Here is a 21,253-nt window from a genome sequence, read left to right on the forward strand (position 1 = left end):
AGAAATGTGACTGTAAAGGCAAAGTATTTTATTCAAAACATGGAACATTATAAAACAAATCACTTCACTTGTAAAAGCTTATCAGGGCACTGATAAGTGTTGGTTAAATATATTACAATCTCATTTGAAAGCTCAATCTTCTTAAAATGTGTGTTCACCTGCACATTAGAGTTTCCAGCTTATAGTGAACCCAGAAATGTGTCAGAACCCCAAAGTTTTAAGATAGAAATGTATAGTACGGGTCCCTAGTATGGGATGCTAACTTGCATATGTTTGGCAATTTGTACAATTAGCAAGTTGCATTAATTAGCATTAAATACAATGATGTGTCGTGGCTGAACCTGTCTCTGCGGTCCTGCCTGACTCATCATACGACTTCTCGGATGGCTCCCACAGGATTGTTGACATCCACCTGGTTTCATATCCTTTTTTATAGACACATGCATTTTCAAGCATTTGGGCTACCTATGTTGTAAATGTATTATCTTTTCAATTTACACGACACTGCACGTCTGTCCGTCCTGGGAGAGGGATCCTCCTCTGTTGCTCTCCCCGAGGTTTCTTCACATTTTTATATTGTGCTGTCTATATCCAATGGTTGCAACACTGCTCATGGTATTCAACCCGGGACGACAGATACAGTTGCAAGAAAAAGTATGGTTCACATACTTTTTCCACCCTGCACTATGAATGTTTACATGGTGTGTTCAATAAAAACATATTGTTTGTGTGGTTTTAGCTTAAGCAGATTGTGTTTGTCTATTGTTGTGACTTAGATGAAGATCAGAACACATTTTATGACCAATTTATGCAGAAATCCAGGTAGTTCCAAACGGTTCACATACTTTTTCTTGCAACTGTATGGACACTTTTTGGTTCAATCTGCATTCTGCATCCAAAACCACTCAAAAATGGTCCAAATCTGCTGTTGTCCAAATACAGTGAGCTATAATGCCATTTATGCTAATCATGATACTGATGGTTATTGTGCAAATTGTGCAAACAGTTTCTATCTTCACGGGACCCAACTATACATCTCTAACATAGAACTTTGGGGTACTCAACATTTCCGGGTTCACTATGCTGGCCACTACACTATATGATTATTCTTGTGCTGTAAGGCTCACTGAATGGCAGTGTGAGGCTGTCTGAGGTCTTGTTGACGTGTCAGTAGGTGCAGTGTGCCGCCTCCTCTCCACTCATCCTCTGGCTGCTTCATACGAAGGGGTAGTACGGGTGAGACTTGACTCTGAAACAGAACAACATCATCAGTGTGTCAGGAGCTGCTCACTCAGAACAACTTGGCTGTGATGAACTCACCCCTCCAGCAGGCAGGACCTCCACCCTCGGTCCAGTCCTCTCAGGGCTCGCATGTCCTCTTCAGTCAGACTGAAGTCAAAGATCTGCAGAAACAGTGACACTGATAAATGGCTTCTACAGACAACAATAATGATGCTCTTCTTAAAGTGAAGTCCTAGACAATGTGTTATTATTTTTGAAGGACAGTTATTGAAGCAGCCCTTAAAGGGAAAATATGAAATACATGCTGAATGCCTATTGGTCAACTTAGCATTCAAGTGTCAATATATACATCTTTACTAATCACACTCTAACATCAACAGTACTGAATAAAGAGGAGGAAATCAAATGTAATTGTGCCAGATAGTCTGCTCTGATTGGTTAGCTGGCCAGCTCTGTTGTGATTGGTCAACTGCTTAGAGATGTCCCGTCCCTTAGCCTATCACGTACAATGTCTTGAAGCGCTAGCCAATAGAAGTGTGTTATAGTAATAACACACTACAGGAAAAGGAAAACCCTAAAAAGTAGAATAGGGCCACTTTAAGGTATAGCTTATTGTTGTTGGACCGTACATGTGTTTAAATACAATGCACATGTGACTTTTTTGGGTTATATATCCACTATCCACACTTTCAGAAAGGCTTGGAGTCGTTGTGCAGGACTTTCTTAATTGATGCTGCTTTTGACTTGCGCCTGAGTGGTGTGTGTATAATAAAAAATATATATTTTTGCTTATAATTATATCTTTTCTAGAAGTCTTTCTGTTCATCACCAGAATTATCTCATGGATTGCCGTGAAAGACTTCATGGTCCCCCAGAGGGTAAATCCCTGATTGTGAGTGAAATGCCTCTAAAACTTAAATTTGTTTTTTTCATGTCCTATACGATGAATTGCAATAACATGACATAACTTTTTATTTAGCACATTGATGCAATGCTTAATGACTGTACAACAGCAGTTAGGACAGGTTTATGGAAAGTAGTTAATTTGCTGCAAAGTGATTGTTGCTATATTTTTGCATCACATTTTGATCAAACTGCTACACAACCCTACCTGACAAACGAACAACTTAAAAGGACATGAATGGCTGTTCTCATGAAAAGCTGAGAATACAGTAGAGGTTTTGCAGTGATGTTGTCACATGCATTATTGAGTTTTTGTTGTGGAAGAAGCAGATTCCTTTGTCCAGCCCCAAACAGCAGACAAGCTGGTGAACATGGTGGAGCATTTAGCAGCTAAGGAGACATATATTTATATAGAGGGGGTGGAGACCAAAACAATGTGAATATCTGACTATACTTAATGTATGTTGAATTTATAAATAGACAATTACAATCTAAATCAAACGTGTTTATTTAGCCCAATATCAAAAATTACAAATGTGCCTCATAGGGTTTAAAGTCGGTTCGGCATACACTACAATGCTCTCAGACCTTTGCCGTGCAAAAGGAAACAGTAATATGTTGTTTCACTCCCCCTAATTGGCCGATTAATTCAGTTTTAAATGGATATCATAAAAAAAAATTACAAGGTTTGATTTTCAAAACAGAATTTAAATTCCAAACTCAGTTGGGTTACAGCTACATGTAAGAGCAATGGCAATCTAAAATGACCCAAAAGAAACAGAAAATAAAGAAAAGAGTGTGAGAGCCAAGAAGATAAACATAAGGATGTTTAAAGAACTCAGCACATCACAAAGCAGCGTGCGTACTGAAGAGTCTGAGAGAAAAAAAGAGGTTTACCTTTGTGTTTTCCAGGATGTGGTGAGGCTTGTCACTCTTCGGGATGACTGCAACACCCTGCTGCACGTGGAACCTGAGCAACACCTGGAGCAGACCACTGTTACACACACACACACACACACACACACACACACACACACACACACACACACACACACACACACACACACACACACACACACACACACACACACACACACACACACACACACACACACACACACACACACACACACACACACACACACACACACACACACACACACACACACACACACACACACACACACACACACACACACACACACACACACACACACACACACCCCCTGTAGAGCAGCATCCTGTCTCCTTGCTGAATATTGGCCCTCATACTGTTAGCTAGCAAAGTCTGACTCTGGCTCAGTGAAACACATACACACCTGGGAGGATTCACCGATCCGCTTGGGCCGATACACTTGACTCAGTTTCCCGTTGTCCATTATCTTCCCTTAGGCAGACACCATCTAGACCAGAGGTGCGCAGTACGTCGACCGCGGTCGACCGCGGGGGCAATGCTGGTAGATCGCGAGTCATTCATACATTTTAAAAAATCCAGCTCCGTTAAAATAGCCAAAAGAGGTTTTGATCCCTCCTCCCTTGGCCTCCCTGCCACTTAATTCAGGAGTTGACTTGATTGACAGAAAAAGCGACCTATTGCTTTCCAGTCTGTTAACCCAGAATGCAAAGCGATACAAAATCAGTCAAGTGCCGGGAGAGACAAACAACAAAAGGAGTGCGGGAACGAGCAAAAAGCTAAAGACATACCACTTCCACACAGAATGGGAGGGAGAATCTTTTTTTGTGATGTCACATTCAAAGGTTATTTGCCTTATTTGTAAAGCAAGCGTCGGTCTGCCAAAGAAAGGTAACGTGGAGAGGCATTATCGGAGTGTTCACAAGCAAGCCCGCCTTAACCTGCCATCAGGCCCTGGGGCTGATAGTTTTTGAAGGCCCCCTATTTAAACAACAAATCAAAGTCATTTATAGCCTCGGCAGGCTCTGTGATCGCACTTCTCCACTCTGCTCTACACGCGCCTGGTCCTCTCCTCCATATGAGTGACGTATCGGGCCTCCCTCATGTATTTGTCCGGTTGCCGTTGGCTCCCCTCCACGTAGCAAGTCCTCGTCGTCCTCTCCATCTCCTCCAACAGATAATGTCCCTCCTGTCTGTTTTTCCTCTCCCGCTACTCCATCGCTATCAGAACCAGACGGCCTACTTGTCTCCGAGGCCCCGCGGCCGGCACCGCTACCGCTCGGTACAGAACTCATCTGTCCTTCCTCCTCATCCTGGCCTACAGGTTTAAAATAACCTGTAAGCCTCGGCATTTTTTGTAATAGCTGCTTGTCTCGAAACTCCTTTTCCCTCAACAATTTCCTTTTCCGAGCGCCACTCAAACTTTTTCTTCACTCAATCACTCGCAATTTGAATAAGTCACATGTGAAACATATTCTCATTCTGACGTGTGTGTGTTTGTGTATATTTGCGTTTGTGTGTATTGTGTTTGTTTCCCGGGGAAAACACTCAAGAGAAACACCGGCTGTGGTTATGCCTGCTGTGACGTCAAGTTACTCCGTTCTCCGCTTGTAATTATGCCATCACAAGCTTCAAAGTTGTATTTATCATCTGAATTTGCCGAAACAAGTTTAATATTCTGAAAGCCAAGACTTTGTTTTTTTAAAATCAGATGAAAACAAACTGTAACGGACCTTGCTGTGTTACCTATGATTACTATACGTCTTACATTAATAATTTCAGCGGAGGGAGGGGGGGCGGCGCTGTGGAACAGCAGAGTGGCGAGGGAGAGCTGTTGTCTTCCCTTTACAAGCTTCAAAAATGTATTTATCGTGTGATTTTGGAAATGAAAGTTTCATATTCTGAAAGCCAAGACTTTGTTTATTTAACTTTTTTTTTTAAAACACCCGAAATAAAAAAATAAAAAAATAGATTTTTTTTTTTTTTTTTTTTTAAATTGGCTCTCGATAGGCCCCCGATCTCCGTAGGCCCCTGGGCTTCAGCCCAGGTCAGCCCGTGCATTAAGGCGGCCCTGTTCACAAGGCATATGACAGCGACTTCCCTCCGAGTAGCGAGTTGAGAAAGAGAAAGGTCATGTATTATTGCTACACAAACATTATCTCTTAATCTTAGTGTCGCCAACTCGTTTCTAACATGCAAAAAGACAAACAAATGCGTCTATGGTCGGTGTATTTTCTATCTTTCCAATCCAGAAGAGATCTCTCTCTCCCCCGTCTGTTTGCAAGGGGGCGGGGCAGTTTACACACACGCATCTGCTACATGCAGCAACACACGGAGGAAATGGTGGAGAGAAGCGCTCCAAGGTGTGGTTTATCGAAAGCCAAAGGTGCCATAATACGCCCGTATGTTCGTCCTTGGTTTGGTATGGAAAGCCAAAAGTGCCATAATACGGGGGTGAAAAACGCGCGAACATACGGGGAGGTCCGTTTTTTCGCGCGAAAAAACGGGCCAATATACGTGCGAATGTTCGCGCGGTTTTTTATATGATAATGAGCCCCTCCTTCTGATTTCCTTAGCCAATAAGTTCAAAGTGTCTGTAACCAATCAGTGAAGGGTAAAGCCAGACCAAAGCAATCTGTAGATGAAAAGTTCCTGACATGGTGAGGCTGTGCTGTAAATTGTGCATTATTCCAGATTCAGGGGACTAAGTATTAATTTGCCTTTGAATATAATAAATATATCAATCAATATATCAATATAACCTGCCTTCATTGTTTTTTAAAATAAAATGGCATTACCCTTTTCCTTAAACCTCTGGAGTGTGAAGTGAAGGTATTTTCTCAATTTTTAGATGTCTCCTTAAATCCACTTTTAAATGTACTTCTTATAACATGGCATGGTGTTACATGTCAAAATGTTCAGTAGTCTCTGGTCTTGCTAGAAATGCAAATTCACTCACCTCAGAGCACTGTCTTATGAGAAACCAAAGCTTAGAAATCCGATTTTTGGAAAACTTCAAAACTGTTGTGAAACACATATGTACTCATGTCATCCATTTTTTTTGGTGTTTCAGATTTTGTTCACCAAAGTCTTTGGTTCACAAAAGTAGTGAAATATATCAATTACACTATAAGCCTATATAAAAGTGTTGTTCATGTCTAAAATGAAAATGTGTAAATTATAATTTAGAGTAAAATATTTCCATCCCTCTACTTTCACCACAGAAAAGTTACATCAGGACTGAATAATGACTTCATATTCCATACCAAGGTTTATGTGATGTGTACAAATACAAATTCAGCATTTCAACTTTATTTTTCAACCAACTATTTATGTTAACATATGCAACTGTAAAATCTCAATATTTCCAATATCAGAACTTTTTCAACCAACTATTCATTATAAATGTAAAGACAGGGGGTCTTTGTCCATGGTCTTTGTCTGTCTTCCAAGACAGTGGGTCTGGCTGCTGTGTAGGTGGGGGTGATGGTGCATGGCCTGCTGGTGGCTGTGTCGGAGGGAGGTAGGTGGGATTGTCCCGGGTTGATGCTGGGATTGTCCCGGGTTGATGCTGGTGGCTGGATGGGAGGTACGTGTGCTAGGCGAGACTTCTTTGCTGGCTGGGTTGATCGTGATGGCTGTGGTGGAGACCTTTGTATCGAGGTGTATCTTAATCTTGTGGCAGGCACAGATGGAGGTGGAGGCCGCTGTAGGGATGCTGGTCCTCTGGTCCTCGGGTCCTTGGTGGTGATGGCTGTGGTGGACGCCTTTGTACCGAGGTGTATCTTAATCTTGTGGCAGGCACAGATGGAGGTGGAGGCCGCTGTAGGGATGCTGGTCCTCTGGTCATTGGTGGTGATGGCTGTGGTGGAGGTCTTTGAGCCACGGTAGATTTTGACCTGGGGGCCGGCACAGATGAAGGTTCTGGCTGCTGGATAAACGCCGCCTCTGGGCCACTAGGCCCAGGCAGCTGTGAAATCTGAAGGAAAAAAAACATACCTTTACATTTAGCAAATCAAAATAACTGTATGACTTATTTTTCTCTAATCAAAAATGGAAATAAATCCACATGCCATATTATGACTTTTATGAAGGATTAAAGCCTTCTTCATTTCCAGTATATAATACAGTGATAACACACACAACCCGGTTGACTGTACTCACTTTAACCTGGCTCTGTTGTACACTGATAGGCACAATATTAGCATAGCATTAGCGCGCTATTAGAATTTCAATAATATGAACAATTATGAACTCAAACCAGCATTTCACATATTTATACAAGCAGAATACACTTGAAATGTAAGCCAAACTACTGCACGGGAGTCATACACCTAGTAACATAGAAGAACAAAGAAGCTAGCGGACGCCATTAGCCACTGTAGTGGAGCCGAACTAGCTGACAGAATGACATTAAACTACACATAAAGAACAGTTTCAAACACACTTCTTAGATCGAAATATGACATAATCTTTGTACACACTACTAACCTGTTGAACAGGAGAAATGAATGAAGCAGAGGGAACGTTGTTGCCGTTCCAGCCAGAATGCCAAGTCTGCGGCAGACACATAATAACAACACTTACTTTACGGCATGCGCTCAGCAACACATTCCCTTTTACGGCATGCCCACTGAGGCCTTTCCGTGTCCTATACTGCCCTCTGCTGTTTGTAATGATATACAATATTTAACATAAACATGCCTTCGAGAGTATAACTTAATTTATACAAGACAATATACATTGAAAATGTGCCCACATATTTATGCGGTTATCTGAATCATATTTCTACCCCTTATATTCGAAAAGATATGATTAAATATCTAAAATATGCGCACTTCGACGCTGCGTGGGTGGACTCCAGTTATATCTTTCAAACTAAATCCATCCACTATCTGCTTGTAGACTAACGGTCAAAGGGTCTAATATCCGGGAGGGCCGGGCTCGAGTCTCGGAAAAGAAACGTTTTTTTGTGTTATCTCTTTTCATTCACTTACAATCTTTGTATAAATGCAAAGTATTCCAAGGTCTGCTTCACCTTAATTGTCCCAACTGCTTGGCAACAGCTGTCTGTTCTCCAGTTGTTTAAGGTGGTAGCCTGTCGCCTGCGTTCATGTTTCAAATAAATGGGAATTGATCAGCCTCAGATGTATTAATTTATAAAAATAAAAAAAATAGAATTCGAATGTTTCTCTTCAGTGCAATTCCAATTGCACATTGCATCATTTTTGTGTTCTTTGTTCTGTTTTAGAAAGGAAGGATTGTTTACTTTTTTCGTTGTCTACAAAACCGGAAAAACAACATAATTGTGCTTTTCCAGACACTGAAGAAAGAAAAATACCATGAATTTTCGGTATCAGGGCTGTTAGGGAAAAGATCAGGCAATATATCTTGAGAGAAAACTTATCTTTTGATCCCGTTTGAATTGTGCCACGAATTACACTTATGATGTTTGTCATCTTAAACAATCACTTCCATGTCAAAAAACTCAGTTTGTCGTAAAACTGTTGAAATATAAGACTATGAAAAATACGCAACTAGAAAGAAGTGAAATGTGCCAACGTGACGGCCGTCTTGGTGTGTGGTGCGCGACGGGAGATGTAGGTCGTTGACTGGTTTCAGGCAAAAAAAAAGTGTTACTTCACAGTTTTACGACACATTTCAATTTTTTTGACTTGCAAAATTATCTTTTAAATTGACAAAAATCATATGTGTAATTTGTGGTTCAATTCAAACGGGATCGAAAGATAATCTTTCTCTCTCCATTGACTTCAATACATACCTTTTCCGAAATAAGGTCCCATGGAGCTCAACCGGAAAGGGAGGGACTTCGCCTCTCTATAAGCATGCAGCAGCAGTAGCAGCAGCCAGAAAAATGTCCACGAGAAACTTCATCTTGCGTTGCAAAAGGACAATAAATGACTGCACAAGACTTCTCCAAACAGATGATGCCGGTCATGCCGTGTTACAATCCACAGTAACGAGGTAAGGGCCAAGCCTATCGCTACTACCAACACAAAGGAATGTAGTTTGTTTTTGCATGTAACCTAAACTGAGGTTGTGTGAGATCTTTCACACTTACAAATTCTGTCTTCTCCCCTATTTCACCAAACCGTTTACTGGCAGGTTAGAAACCATGGAAAGGAGCCTCGAGTGGTCACGGGGCAGGCTAATTAACGTCCCTACAGCTGATCTTTTACTTCAGGACCTTCGGGAATATATACTTGAAGTCCGGAGATCTTGGCCTACCACACCCGCACAACAAGGTAGGTCGATGTGATAATTGTTCACTTTAGCATAGGCTTTCGTTGATAAACCAGTGCTAGTATTGTTGAGTACTAAGTGTCCAACAGGCCAATACATTTTAAAGTAATTATTTGTTTTAAATATGGCAGGGTTTCCCACACATAGACTATACTTGGGCGGGCCGCCCAGGTATATTAACGGCCGCCCAAGTATATTTCGCGACCCATTTAGGTATTTTAATTTTTTATTTTAATTTTTTTAAATAATTTTTTATTTTTTTTTTATTTTTTTATTCGTCCGTGACCACGACGCCATCTGCGATCGATTAACTTGTGGACAATGATCCCTCGCTCCCTTGCTCTGATCTCGCCTCCTTCTGGCCTGTTAAGTGGCCTGCCTCACACAGGGTGACTGGCTGTCTACATGATGGCCTGTGGCCTGCCGACATGGCCACTGTCATACAGATCATAAATCAAAGCCCTTGATTGGTCTCTGTGTGTCATTCAAGCTCGGGATAACCTCAGCTCAGTTGAGGTAAAGGACTCTGAGTGTTTAGATAGTTAACTTAGTCTAAGTTCTCAGTGGGTCTCAAATGGTGTGGTCACCATTTATGTAAACACATATTTCCATTTGAGAGGGTAGTGATTGGTCTAATGGATAGTGAGGTGGGCTGAAGATCGGAAGGCTGTGAGTTCATTCTAGTTTGCCCTTGAGTAAGGCACTTAGCCCTTAGTTACTCCAGGGAGAATGTCTCTGTAATCGGTCATTATAAGTCGCTTTGGATAAAAGCGTCAGCTAAATGAAATGTCATGTAATGTGATTAGTAAAATATGCATGAATAAATAAATAAAAAGTTAACTAGGTGAAAAAAGGTAAGATACACTTTTAAAACTTGTTGAGAGCTAAAACTAGGAGAGAGGAGAGAGACAGGAGAGGCTGGTTCAGGAGCACAGACACACTCATAACTATAAGTTTCAGTGTTTTTTTCATATTGGAAATGGTATGTTATTGGTTATGGCCATGATTTTATGATTATTGAAATGTATACAGTTCTGTTTAATATAGGTGTTTCCATAGATCTAGTCTCTTTATTTTCCCCTCAAAAAGCACCAGATTGATGCATTTAACTCAAATTAAAATCTTACCGGGGGAGCATGCCCCCGGACCCCCCTAGAGGATTTGAGGTCGACCCCCACTTATAATCACATGGATAGGTTCCTAAATACATTTATAAATACTTTTTTTTTTTAAATAGTAACCCATTTCCATATGTTTATGTGTGGGTAGTAGATTTAAACTATAGGGCTATCATTATGGGCCCTGCCTGTACCTGTTCGCTCTGCCATCGCGTGAATGGTCTGCTAACAAGCGAGCAACAGAAAGGTTAATGTTGTTGCACGTCACCTCAACCCCCCATCCCCCCCCCGCTACCACCACCCCCCAAGTATATTTCAGATCTGTGGGAAACACTGTATGGGTAATACCAATATAAACACCTTTTTTAATCTGTAGTTGCCAGCTATTAATTACAACATTCTGGTGAGACGCTCTGAGTCTCGAGTTGTCCACTTAAAACTGTACTCCAAATTCCACCTTTATATCCTGCCACAGTAGAGGAGACGCTATTCCCCCTCCCCCGTCGAGGGCAGTCTGGCCATCTGTAGTACACCACGTATCATCAAACGTGTGAATGAGGACATTGAAAGGGTGCCAGAGGGGGAGTCTCTGTCTTCAGGGTTGGAAGACACAGACTGCAACTATGTATCTCTATGCCCATACACATTTATGCTTTTGTTCTTACTGTATACTACAACTATAGTGTATTGCATGTCCACTGGTTTAATGCCAAACTGCATTTCATTTTTTTTAAAAGTATCTTTAGGCTGGGCAATGACAATAAAATAGACGCATTGTGTGCGTTTCTGGCACAACGGCATAAATGCGTTGCTTTTACAACAATGACAATAAATGTAATCTAATGTTTTGCTGTTGTTGCAGGTCATTCTGGCTACCACGCCCCACTCATTTTGTTGGGTGGTCGAGGTCCCCCATAATTCAACATTTCCAGAGAGCAACTCTCTTTTTTGAGGAGCTGTGGTTTTACAGCAACAAAGATGGCACAGATATTAAAAGTATCTCTGCGCACAGTGAGACGGCGATTGAGGTATGTAGCAATGTCTTCAACATTGGAAGTGCCATCTTGTCTCAATTTATTGTAAACATCCCAAGGAGGGGTTGTAGCCATGTTACACTATGCATGTTGTAAAGTAAATCTGAATACCGTAGGTCTCATATATTTAAAACATGTTTATTTTTCAGGCAGTTCCACATGCTGCGCTCTGGGACATACTCCACCATCTCAGATGCTACACTAGACGACCTCATCAAGGAGATAGTGGCTGGGAATAACCAGATCGGCCCTGAATCTGTCAGGGCACAGCTGCAGGCCCAGCAGATGTGGATACAGAGACGCAGAGTGCGGGACAGCATGAGGCGGATAGACCCAGAAGCAGCTGCACTACGAGCAATGTCACAGAGACTGCATCGTAGAGCATACCGGGTCGCCGGACCTAACTCCTTGTGGCACCTAGATGGAAACCACAAATTAATAAGGTAAATATGACCAATACCAGACTTGAAAGATGGATACTTTCTATCAGTAGGCCACAAAACCCAAACTCCTGCTTCAGTTTATGTATTGATCATTACATGTTATTTATACTTTTCATGTTTTTGTTTCAGGTGGAGGATTGTCATTCATGGGGGTATAGATGGGTATAGCCGCCTGGTCGTCTTCCTCCGGGCCTCAGACAACAACAGGAGCACTACCGTGATGGCGAGCTTCATGGACGCGGTGGCCAAGTATGGTGTGCCCTCGAGGGTCAGAACCGACCATGGGGGCGAAAACAACTCTGTCTGCCTAATGATGAACATCTTCAGAGGCTCTCACAGAGGCAGCGCTCTCCGTGGAAGAAGCACTCAAAACCAGAGAATAGAACGGCTCTGGGGTGACCTGTGGCGAGGTGTGAGCAATGTCTATTACGACCTCTTCAACTTCCTGGAGAATGAAGGCATAATAGACATAGACAATGAAATGCACATGTGGGCCCTGCATTATGTCTATCTCCCACGCATAAACCATGACCTACAGGGTTTTTTGGACTAGTGGAACAATCATGGGTTGAGGACCGAAAGACACCAGAGTCCCATACAACTTTTTGTCCAAGGTTGCCTGGAACGGCAGGGCCAGACCACTTCTGCCATGCAGAGCCTCTTTGGTGGAGGACAAGGAGATGCTCAGGAGGAGCCAGAAAGAGAGGGTGGAAGACAAGGAGATGCTCAGGAGGAGCCAGAAAGAGAGGGTGGAAGACAAGGACATGCTCAGGAGGAGCCAGAAAGAGAGGGTGGAGCTGATGCAGGAGATGTTGCATTGGACTGGCCAGAGAGGGTCACCGTACCTCGAAACCAGCACCTGCTAAGCGATGAGGACATGGAGCAACTCACCGCACAGTTTGATCCTCTGGCTGGTCGTAGAGGAGATCTTGGACTGGACATCATCCGACATATACTGTCATTCATGGCAACATTGAATGTTGTCTGATTTTGTTACGGACATGACACATATTACTGGGCTTTATATAGTCATCCATTGGGATGTGTTTTCGACAAATAAATGTACCAGATAACAGTCCAGACCTCATGGGGAAATTCTATACTAGCCACTAAATGTTTTTTTTTTTAAAGAAAACATAATGTGTTGACATTGATATATTACAAAACATATCCCTGAGTTTAACATTTTTCATTAGTGCCATGGTACATAAGCACATACTGTAGGAAAGCAAAAAAAAAACCTATAGATAAATGCACATATGCATTGCTGCCTGAGAACATGCACAGCTTTAAATGCTATTAATATCTGTATGAAGTTTAAAAAAATGCTCTTGTTTCTTTTACTAATTACAATGCTTTTCAACATGTATCTATACATTTTCATTCAGTCTTCATACGCGATGCTGTTTCTTGGTGAGCTAGACCGTAATTCTTGACTCCAAGGAGGTGAAGCGGCTAAAATTAAGTTTATAATGTAATCTCTGGATGTTCTCAGACATCTAGGATATGTTCTGAAAATATTCAGACTGACTAATTGTGATACCACTTTTACCTACTGATAATCTAAAACCTAGCAACTGATAATGTAAAATTCTCGTGAAAATATAATGCATCATTGGCAATTGATCACGTTTTCATGTTCATTTATTTATTTCTAAACTGGTAAAGTTATACATTTGGTGTTCTAAGAGACCTGGGATGTATGTCATACATGTATGCCATGGCATACATTCAGTTAAACTGAAAATATCTCAATCATAGCTACACACTGTGTTAAGGTTTGATCACATGGCACGGTACAGTATGAATTTCACAGCATGAATTTCTGATGAATCCTGTAGGATATTATAAATAGTTTGATATGAGGATAAAATTGTAGGCTGCAGGCTAAAAATGTTTTGTATTGATCAGGGTGCTGTCTGTTACAAATGTGAGCATTGCTATATTCATTTGTATCTCATTACTCTGAAAAAATACTATGATTTTAGTGTCACCACACATACTTCTCAACATTCAGGTTTACTGACATAAGCCTTGAATATTAACATACATTACAGGCATGTAGGTAGAGAAAGAATGGGTCTGTTCTCTCCTTTATCACTGGGAAACACACCACTCTGTCTGTGTTGAATCAGCGTATATTCCTCTGCAGGTGGGCCTCTTTAAGGTGGCTAAAATATGTATTTCTGTTGCCCGCGTCCACAGCAGTACATTGCTGTGCTGTTGTGCCATTGTTCCTGTCTGTATATAATACACAATAACCCCGGATAAGTACCTCATACAACTTAACTTCAAAAGACCCAAACTATCCCTTTAAGTGCAGCTGTTGGTGTTCACGAAAAAAACAAAAATACATGCAGATGGTTGGAGTCTGTAGCCAAACAGTGGTAGATCTGGCAGTGGTGGGACTTGTTGCTGTTGTGGGTTGCTGATATGACAAGCGAGAACAGACCCATTTTTTCTCTACCTACATGCTTGTAATGTATACTAATATTCACGGCTTATGTCAGTAAACCTTAATGTTGAGAAGTAGTGTGGACAGGGGCGCCGCCAGGGATTTTGGGCCCCATGAAAAGATATCACATTGGTTACTTAAACATTTTTTTCTTAATGTTCTAAAATAGTTTGGGCCCCTGTCAGTCATGGGCCCTTAGAATCGTCCTAACTTTTCACCCACTTACGGCGCCCCTGAGTGTGGAGTCACTAAAATCACAGTATTTTTTCAGAGTAATGAGATACAAATCAACATAAGCTATTCTTTGTGCATATCTTTCTTTCACATAATTTCTTATGTCTCAATTTACTTCATATGACATTGTTCTCTGCTTTGCATTTGCGAACATCACAGCCATGTTCTCTACTGGGCCTGGTTTTACACCCTGTGAATTGAAGCAGGATATATAAATAATTAGATGTGTGTATGCAACCCAGTCTCACGGCATTTCGTGTTGGTGAACACGAAATGTAATCTATTGATTCGTGGTCACCAACACGATTTTCCCCTTTTTTTCGTGTCACACAGCACGATTTTAAAAGCAATGTATTTCTATTGGTAGTATGTTTCGTGCCTGCACCACATCTTTTTCTCCGGTCTGGTCGTGGAAGACCGGAAGCTGCGTGGTTCATAAAAACATGTTCTTACTCAATATCAAGCCACGATTATTGCTTTCATCTAAAATCGTATCATTTCGGACTTTTGTTGCCGTCTGTGAGGAAAAGAAATGGGGCTCAGAGCTTCAGGATACTGAAATCTGTATTTTTAAAATCTTTTTTTCCTTCTAATTTGTTATTCTTTTCAAAATAACACACTTTTATTCACTCAACAATAAAACACAATTATCCTTGTTTTTATTTATTGGTTTAATTCCATAATCTCGGGCTTTTTTGGCGTCCGTCAGGAAATGAATTTCAAAATAAAAATAACCGGAAACAGACGTAGGCCTATAAGGGACATTTCGAGAATCATTGCGATTCACAGCCACTGAACTGATTAAGGTCTAAGTTCTCGATGTTTTAGCCGCAATGCACGCTGGGATATGGTGTTTATGCAATATGAAATCCGAAAAACATTTTATTTTAAAAGAAAATAATACTTTATTCCGAGTGTTCTTGCTTTTCTCTTTGAAAGTCATCACATAACGGCATTTTAATACACGGTTCGGCTGCATTACATATTACACATCTGCCGTAGTTCTCTATTTATAAAGCCCTGATGAGAAGACTTCTGGACAAACAGGAGGAAAGCATTAGCCCATGTGTTACAGTTAACACGATTGTATTTACTGTCAATTAATGACTGACATGTGTCTTTTGTGTACAGATTCCCGAGCTATAACCACCTGATGGCCTTCTGGTTTTTAATTGAGCCTTCAATTCATTAAAGGGTTTGTGTTACTAGAGCGATATCAACTGCCAAGAGTAATGAAGAAGTGGTTACACACGCACGTCCATCAACGGTAGGTTACGTTTCTTTTAACACACAATCTAAACACAAACTGAAGGGAAAATGTCTCTCCGACATTTCATTGCTTTTGTGTAGGCTAAAAGGCTAAAGTACTCAATCCTTTTTGAATACATCAGAGAACTAAAACAACTTAATGTTTTTCCCATAGTGTGCTCATGACATTAATATAGTAACCTTTTTTTGTTTTTATCTTCCAGAGACAGCTGCTTCAGCCAATTGACGAGTTCTTCCTTTTTTCTATGCTTCCTGTCGGTGGGTTTGAAAGAGAGGGACCTTGCAAACCGCTTCAACGTACACCAGTCCACTGTGAGCCGCATCATTGCAACATGGACAAGTTTTCTTACAACTTTATTGGGGTCACAGTGCATCTGGCTTACACCTGCAGAAGTTCAAGCCCACCTCCCAGAGGCATTCAAAGATTTCCCAGACACACAGGTGATCCTGGATTGCACAGAGCTGAGGTGTCAAACACCATCCTCACTCCTCCTCCAAAGTGAAATGTATTCTACATAGAAATCTCACTGCACCATGAAAGCCCTGGTTGGCATAGCCCCACATGGCACAGTGACATTTGTTTCCAGTCTGTATGGTGGTTCTGTCAGCGACAAGGAGATTTTCAAACAATCTGGAATAGCTGCGTTGTTGACTGAAAACATAGCAGTGATGGTAGATAAGAGCTTCCTGATCAGCGATTGCTGCAAATGCAAGGTGTACTGCCCACCTTTTCTGTCAAAGCAGAAGCAAATGCCAGCCTATGAGGTGAGGGAGACACAGGCCATTGCCAGACTGAGGGTTCATGTAGAGCGTGTCATTAGGAGGATAAAAGAGAACAAACTTTTTGATGGTGAATCCCACATAGGTATTGTTTGTATTCTTATCGATAGTCATGAACTTTCTCTTGTGACAAAATAGACTCTCCGTTAGTAAACGTTTACTCTGTGTAAAAGTGATTTCTGTGTGTAAAAGTGAGGTAACATGTGTAGATGAATAACATCAACTTGTATTCGTCCCACACATACACACCTATAGATGTAGTTATATTTGTGTCTGTGACTTTATACTGAATGGGAAATAACTGGAAAATACCTGTGTAAGAGAGAGACTCCTGTCCCGCCTCTCCATTTTATTTTTAGTTGTGCATTGTTATTTGTGCTTTAGAAACATTCCACTTGAACTTTATTTGAATGAACTTAGTAGTAATTATTGTCCTATATTTCTTTCAGATTTCACAGCTGCCTGGGCCTAGGAGAAAGAACCTCCATCTGTGCCTGCACCAAGGTCAAGATCTACCGTTGCTCAAGGGCCTTGACCAGAGCCATCACCACCGAGGACTAGGCCTGTCACGATAATTAATTGTGTTGGACGATACCTTTTTCTGGAAATTATTGCGATAAACGATAATATTGTCGGCACCGTTTTAAGACCATTTTAGACATAATGATAATATATGATAATAATTAAAGTACATCCTTTCAAACATAACTTTTTATTGAACATTCAACATTGCAAATGAAATGGGAAATAATATTAAAATATATAAATTATATATAATAAATAAAACAAATTAAATTATAATAAATTAATTAAATCACACACAACCAAAACAATAAATTAAATACAGTCAGGCTGGAAAACAGAGCTCTCTCTTTCTCTCTCTCTCTCTCTCTCTCTCTCTCTCTCTCTCTCTCTCTCTATATATATATATATATATATATATATATATAAATAAATAAATATGAGCACACATTATCTCACAAGCAAAAAAAACCTCCTTAAAACAACAGTCAAGTGTACAGTCCACTGTCAAAGACCCAGATGCCTCAACAGGCCATATCCAAATCTGTTTTTCTAAGTTTTCGAGCAAGGAACACCAACATGTTTGCATTGTCGGGCGGGGGCTCTCCATCTCCAGCTGCCGTGTTTGCTCCCAGCTGGGAAAACGGAATGGGGTGGTTGTGTTTTAGGTGGTTTAAAATGTGTGGTATTGCCTGCTTTTGTCGCTACCTTTTTTAAACCAATGCGACACACCGCCCGGCTCATTCAAGTCCGTAGGTTCGCCTCCTTGATTTGGTTTGAATCCAAAGTACTGCCACACCGGAGAATCGAGATGTGTAGTTAGGTTTTGTAACCAATTCCATTTCACTTTAAATTCCCCGCGAGTAAGTCACACGTTGTCTCCCGCTTGTCGCTATATTATTAATTTGGCTGCTACGCTGCTGCACGTGCACGCGGAGTGTCCTGATCTGGCTGTGTGTCAGCCCCGCCCCTCACAGCGCGCCTGGCAGCCACAGCGCTCCAGGCTAAAATGCTGGTCACATCGTCAATTTATCGAGCTCAGAAAAGTTATCGAGTCCATTTTTATTTATCGTACGATAAGTCAATTTATCGATTATCGCGACAGGCCTACCGAGGACCAAAGGACCAGCATCACTACAGCGGCCTCCATCTGTCCCTGCCACAAGATTAAGATACACCTCGGTACAAAGGCCTCCACCACAGCCATCGCGATCAACCCAGCCAGCAAAGAAGTCTCGCCTAGCAGACGTACCTCCAATCCAGCCACCAGCATCAACCCGGGACAATCACACCTACCTCCCTCCCACACAGCCACCAGCAGCCCATGCACCATCACCCCCACCTACACAGCAGCCAGACCCACTGTCTTGGAAGACAGACAAAGACCATGGACAAAGACCCCCTGTCTTTACATTTATAATGAATAGTTGGTTGAAAAAGTTCTGATATTGGAAATATTGAGATTTTACAGTTTCATATGTTAACATAAATAGTTGGTTGAAAAATAAAGTTGAAATGCTGAATTTGTATTTGTACACATCACATAAACCTTGGTATGGAATATGAAGTCATTATTCAGTCCTGATGTAACTTTTCTGTGGTGAAAGTAGAGGGATGGAAATATTTTACTCTAAATTATAATTTACACATTTTCATTTTAGACATGAACAACACTTTTATATAGGCTTATAGTGTAATTGATATATTTCACTACTTTTGTGAACCAAAGACTTTGGTGAACAAAATCTGAAACACCAAAAAAAATGGATGACATGAGTACATATGTGTTTCACAACAGTTTTGAAGTTTTCCAAAAATCGGATTTCTAAGCTAGGTTTCTCATAAGACAGTGCTCTAAGGTGAGTGAATTTGCATTTCTAGCAACACCAGAGACTACTGAACATTTTGACATGTAACACCATGCCATGTTATAAGAAGTACATTTAAAAGTGGATTTAAGGAGACATCTAAAAATTGAGAAAATACCTTCACTTCACACTCCAGAGGTTTAAGGAAAAGGGTAATGCCATTTTATTTAAAAAAAACAATGAAGGCAGGTTATATTGATATATTGATTGATATATTTATTATATTCAAAGGCAAATTAATACTTAGTCCCCTGAATCTGGAATAATGCACAATTTACAGCACAGCCTCACCATGTCAGGAACTTTTCATCTACAGATTGTTTTGGTCTGGCTTTACCCTTCACTGATTGGTTACAGACACTTTGAACGTATTGGCTAAGGAAATCAGAAGGAGGGGCTCATTATCATATAAAAAACCGCGCGAACATTCGCACGTATATTGGCCCGTTTTTTCGCGCGAAAAAACGGACCTCCCCGTATGTTCGCGCGTTTTTTCACCCCCGTATTATGGCACTTTTGGCTTTCCATAGTTTCGCACCAATTTACGGGCCTCCTCGAAACTACGGACCAACTTACGGGCCTCCCCGTAAATTGGTCCGAAACTACGGACGAACATACGGGCGTATTATGGCACTTTTGGCTTTCGATAGTGGTTACATGTTACCCGTCTTGAGTTGGACAATGCTCGTCACGAAAAGTGTTTAGCATGTAAGGGCGGTAACACGAGCAATTTGTCTAAACATTTAGCAAAAGTGCACCACATTCAGACGGAGGAATGCACCGGGTTCGACTGTCTTTCTAGTAGCTCTGTAGCCCCGTCCACGAGTAACTTTTCCACGTCAGGTGTTATGTATGCTAGCAGCAACACACGGAGTTAACTACATTATACAAACATGGGTTAATGATTAGAGGTAACTGAGTTATTTACTTTGTTAAAGTTTCAGCTATTCTGTTTACAGTTCTGTCATCAGATTATTTAATAAGATTTGTTAAAACATTGTTGTTTCTTTTGATGTGAAATATTATTTATTTAATTCAAATAAAAAGCAATGTTAATTTTGTTCACAATTTGTTAAGTTAATTTAATAATATATGTATTTTTGAATCAAGTATTCATCTTTATTGTCTTCATTGTTAGTTTCCACATGCCTAAAACAACCTCAAACAAAATCTAAAAGTTGATGGCTAAATAAGAGCGTTTGAGAAATTGTGCAAGGCACACAGTAGTAGTCCGAATAGTCGATTAATCGTTTCATTAATCTATAGATTAATCGATAATCAAATTAGTCGTTTGTTGCAGCCCTATTGTAGTTATCCCATGTAAAAATAAAACGTGTTATTCAGCAACCCTTGCAATTTGGGATTTTATTTTTGGTTGGTAGACCTTGGTTAGCTGGTCATTTCAAAAGTAGCTCACCAGCCAAAAAAGGGTGGGCACCCCTGATCTAGACACTCACTCACTCACTCACTCACTCACTCACTCACTCACTCACTCACTCACTCACTCACTCACTCACTCACTCACTCACTCACTCACTCACTCACTCACTCACTCACTCACTCACTCACTCACTCACACACACACACACACACTCACACACACACACACACACACACACACACACACACACACACACACACACACACACACACACACACACACACACACACACACAGTCACACTGACCTGTGCGGAGCTGTGTCTGTGCTTCTTGGCGATATCTGCCACCACGGGGTCCTCCAGCAGCCTCAGAGGATCAGTCTCTCCTCTCAGCCTGAGAGGGACAGATCAGAATTTACAATCACCACAATCAGTGGGCTGGGTGAGGACATTTCTAATATTTCACCATATTTCACTAGACCCATCCTATTCCAGTCTGCATCAGAAATATCAAAGACCCTCCCCTGCTGGTCTGCAGTTTCACTACATACCTTATTGAACCGTAGTTCAGAGGTTGTACATCAGATAAGAACTAGAGAATGCAATTCCTGAAGAAATTGCTAGTGGGAATGCTTTATGCTGAAAAGCTGACGCTGAACTGCTATGCTGAAATGTGATGTGTAAGAAGAAAGTGAAGAATTTAGATTGAAATGATACATGAACACTGGGGGCTTGAATGTGTGATGAGAGAAGAAAAGAAAGTAAAAAGGCTTGGAAAAGCAGCAGAATATTTGAACTGCAAACATTTGAACTAACTTGATGGTGAA

At 41.1% G+C, this 21,253-nt stretch overlaps 2 protein-coding genes and 1 long non-coding RNA gene across 5 annotated transcripts in view; 1 reads left to right on the top strand and 2 right to left on the bottom strand.

Moving 5' to 3' along the window:
- Window positions 1–11: 11 nt before the first annotated feature.
- The window catches only part of LOC307041733 (aldose reductase-related protein 2), a 51,691-nt gene continuing 30,449 nt past the window's right edge, over window positions 12–21,253 (bottom strand). For both annotated transcript variants that reach the window (XM_079685239.1, XM_079685238.1), the window contains 4 exons: window positions 20,733–20,820; window positions 3,043–3,126; window positions 1,321–1,403; window positions 12–1,249 (listed from right to left, as the gene is read on the bottom strand). In XM_079685239.1, coding sequence (XP_079541365.1) covers window positions 1,216–1,249; window positions 1,321–1,403; window positions 3,043–3,126; window positions 20,733–20,820 — 289 coding nt within the window. In that variant the 3' untranslated portion in view covers window positions 12–1,215. The remainder of the gene's footprint in view (window positions 1,250–1,320; window positions 1,404–3,042; window positions 3,127–20,732; window positions 20,821–21,253) is intronic.
- Window positions 6,355–7,850, bottom strand: LOC307041737. Its single transcript, XR_013808863.1, has 2 exons — window positions 7,550–7,850; window positions 6,355–7,037 (listed from the first exon to the last, which is right to left on the bottom strand). It is a non-coding gene; the product is annotated as an uncharacterized lncRNA (long non-coding RNA).
- Window positions 9,206–18,700, top strand: LOC307041734 (uncharacterized protein). Of its 2 annotated transcripts, none has more exons than XM_079685240.1 (5): window positions 9,206–9,324; window positions 11,303–11,468; window positions 11,624–11,917; window positions 12,047–15,873; window positions 16,079–18,700. In XM_079685240.1, exons 2-4 carry the CDS (start codon window positions 11,419–11,421, stop codon window positions 12,468–12,470), a joined length of 768 nt encoding a protein of 255 aa, XP_079541366.1. In that variant the 5' UTR covers window positions 9,206–9,324; window positions 11,303–11,418; the 3' UTR covers window positions 12,471–15,873; window positions 16,079–18,700. The 2 variants fall into 2 exon arrangements, with proteins under 2 accessions (XP_079541366.1, XP_079541367.1); XM_079685241.1 differs by lacking the exon at window positions 9,206–9,324 and having other exon boundaries at window positions 10,772–11,468; window positions 16,079–16,316; window positions 17,105–18,700.

The sequence above is a fragment of the Notothenia rossii genome (assembly GCF_949606895.1).
Source record: "Notothenia rossii genome assembly, chromosome: 5".
Lineage (NCBI taxonomy): Eukaryota > Metazoa > Chordata > Actinopteri > Perciformes > Nototheniidae > Notothenia > Notothenia rossii.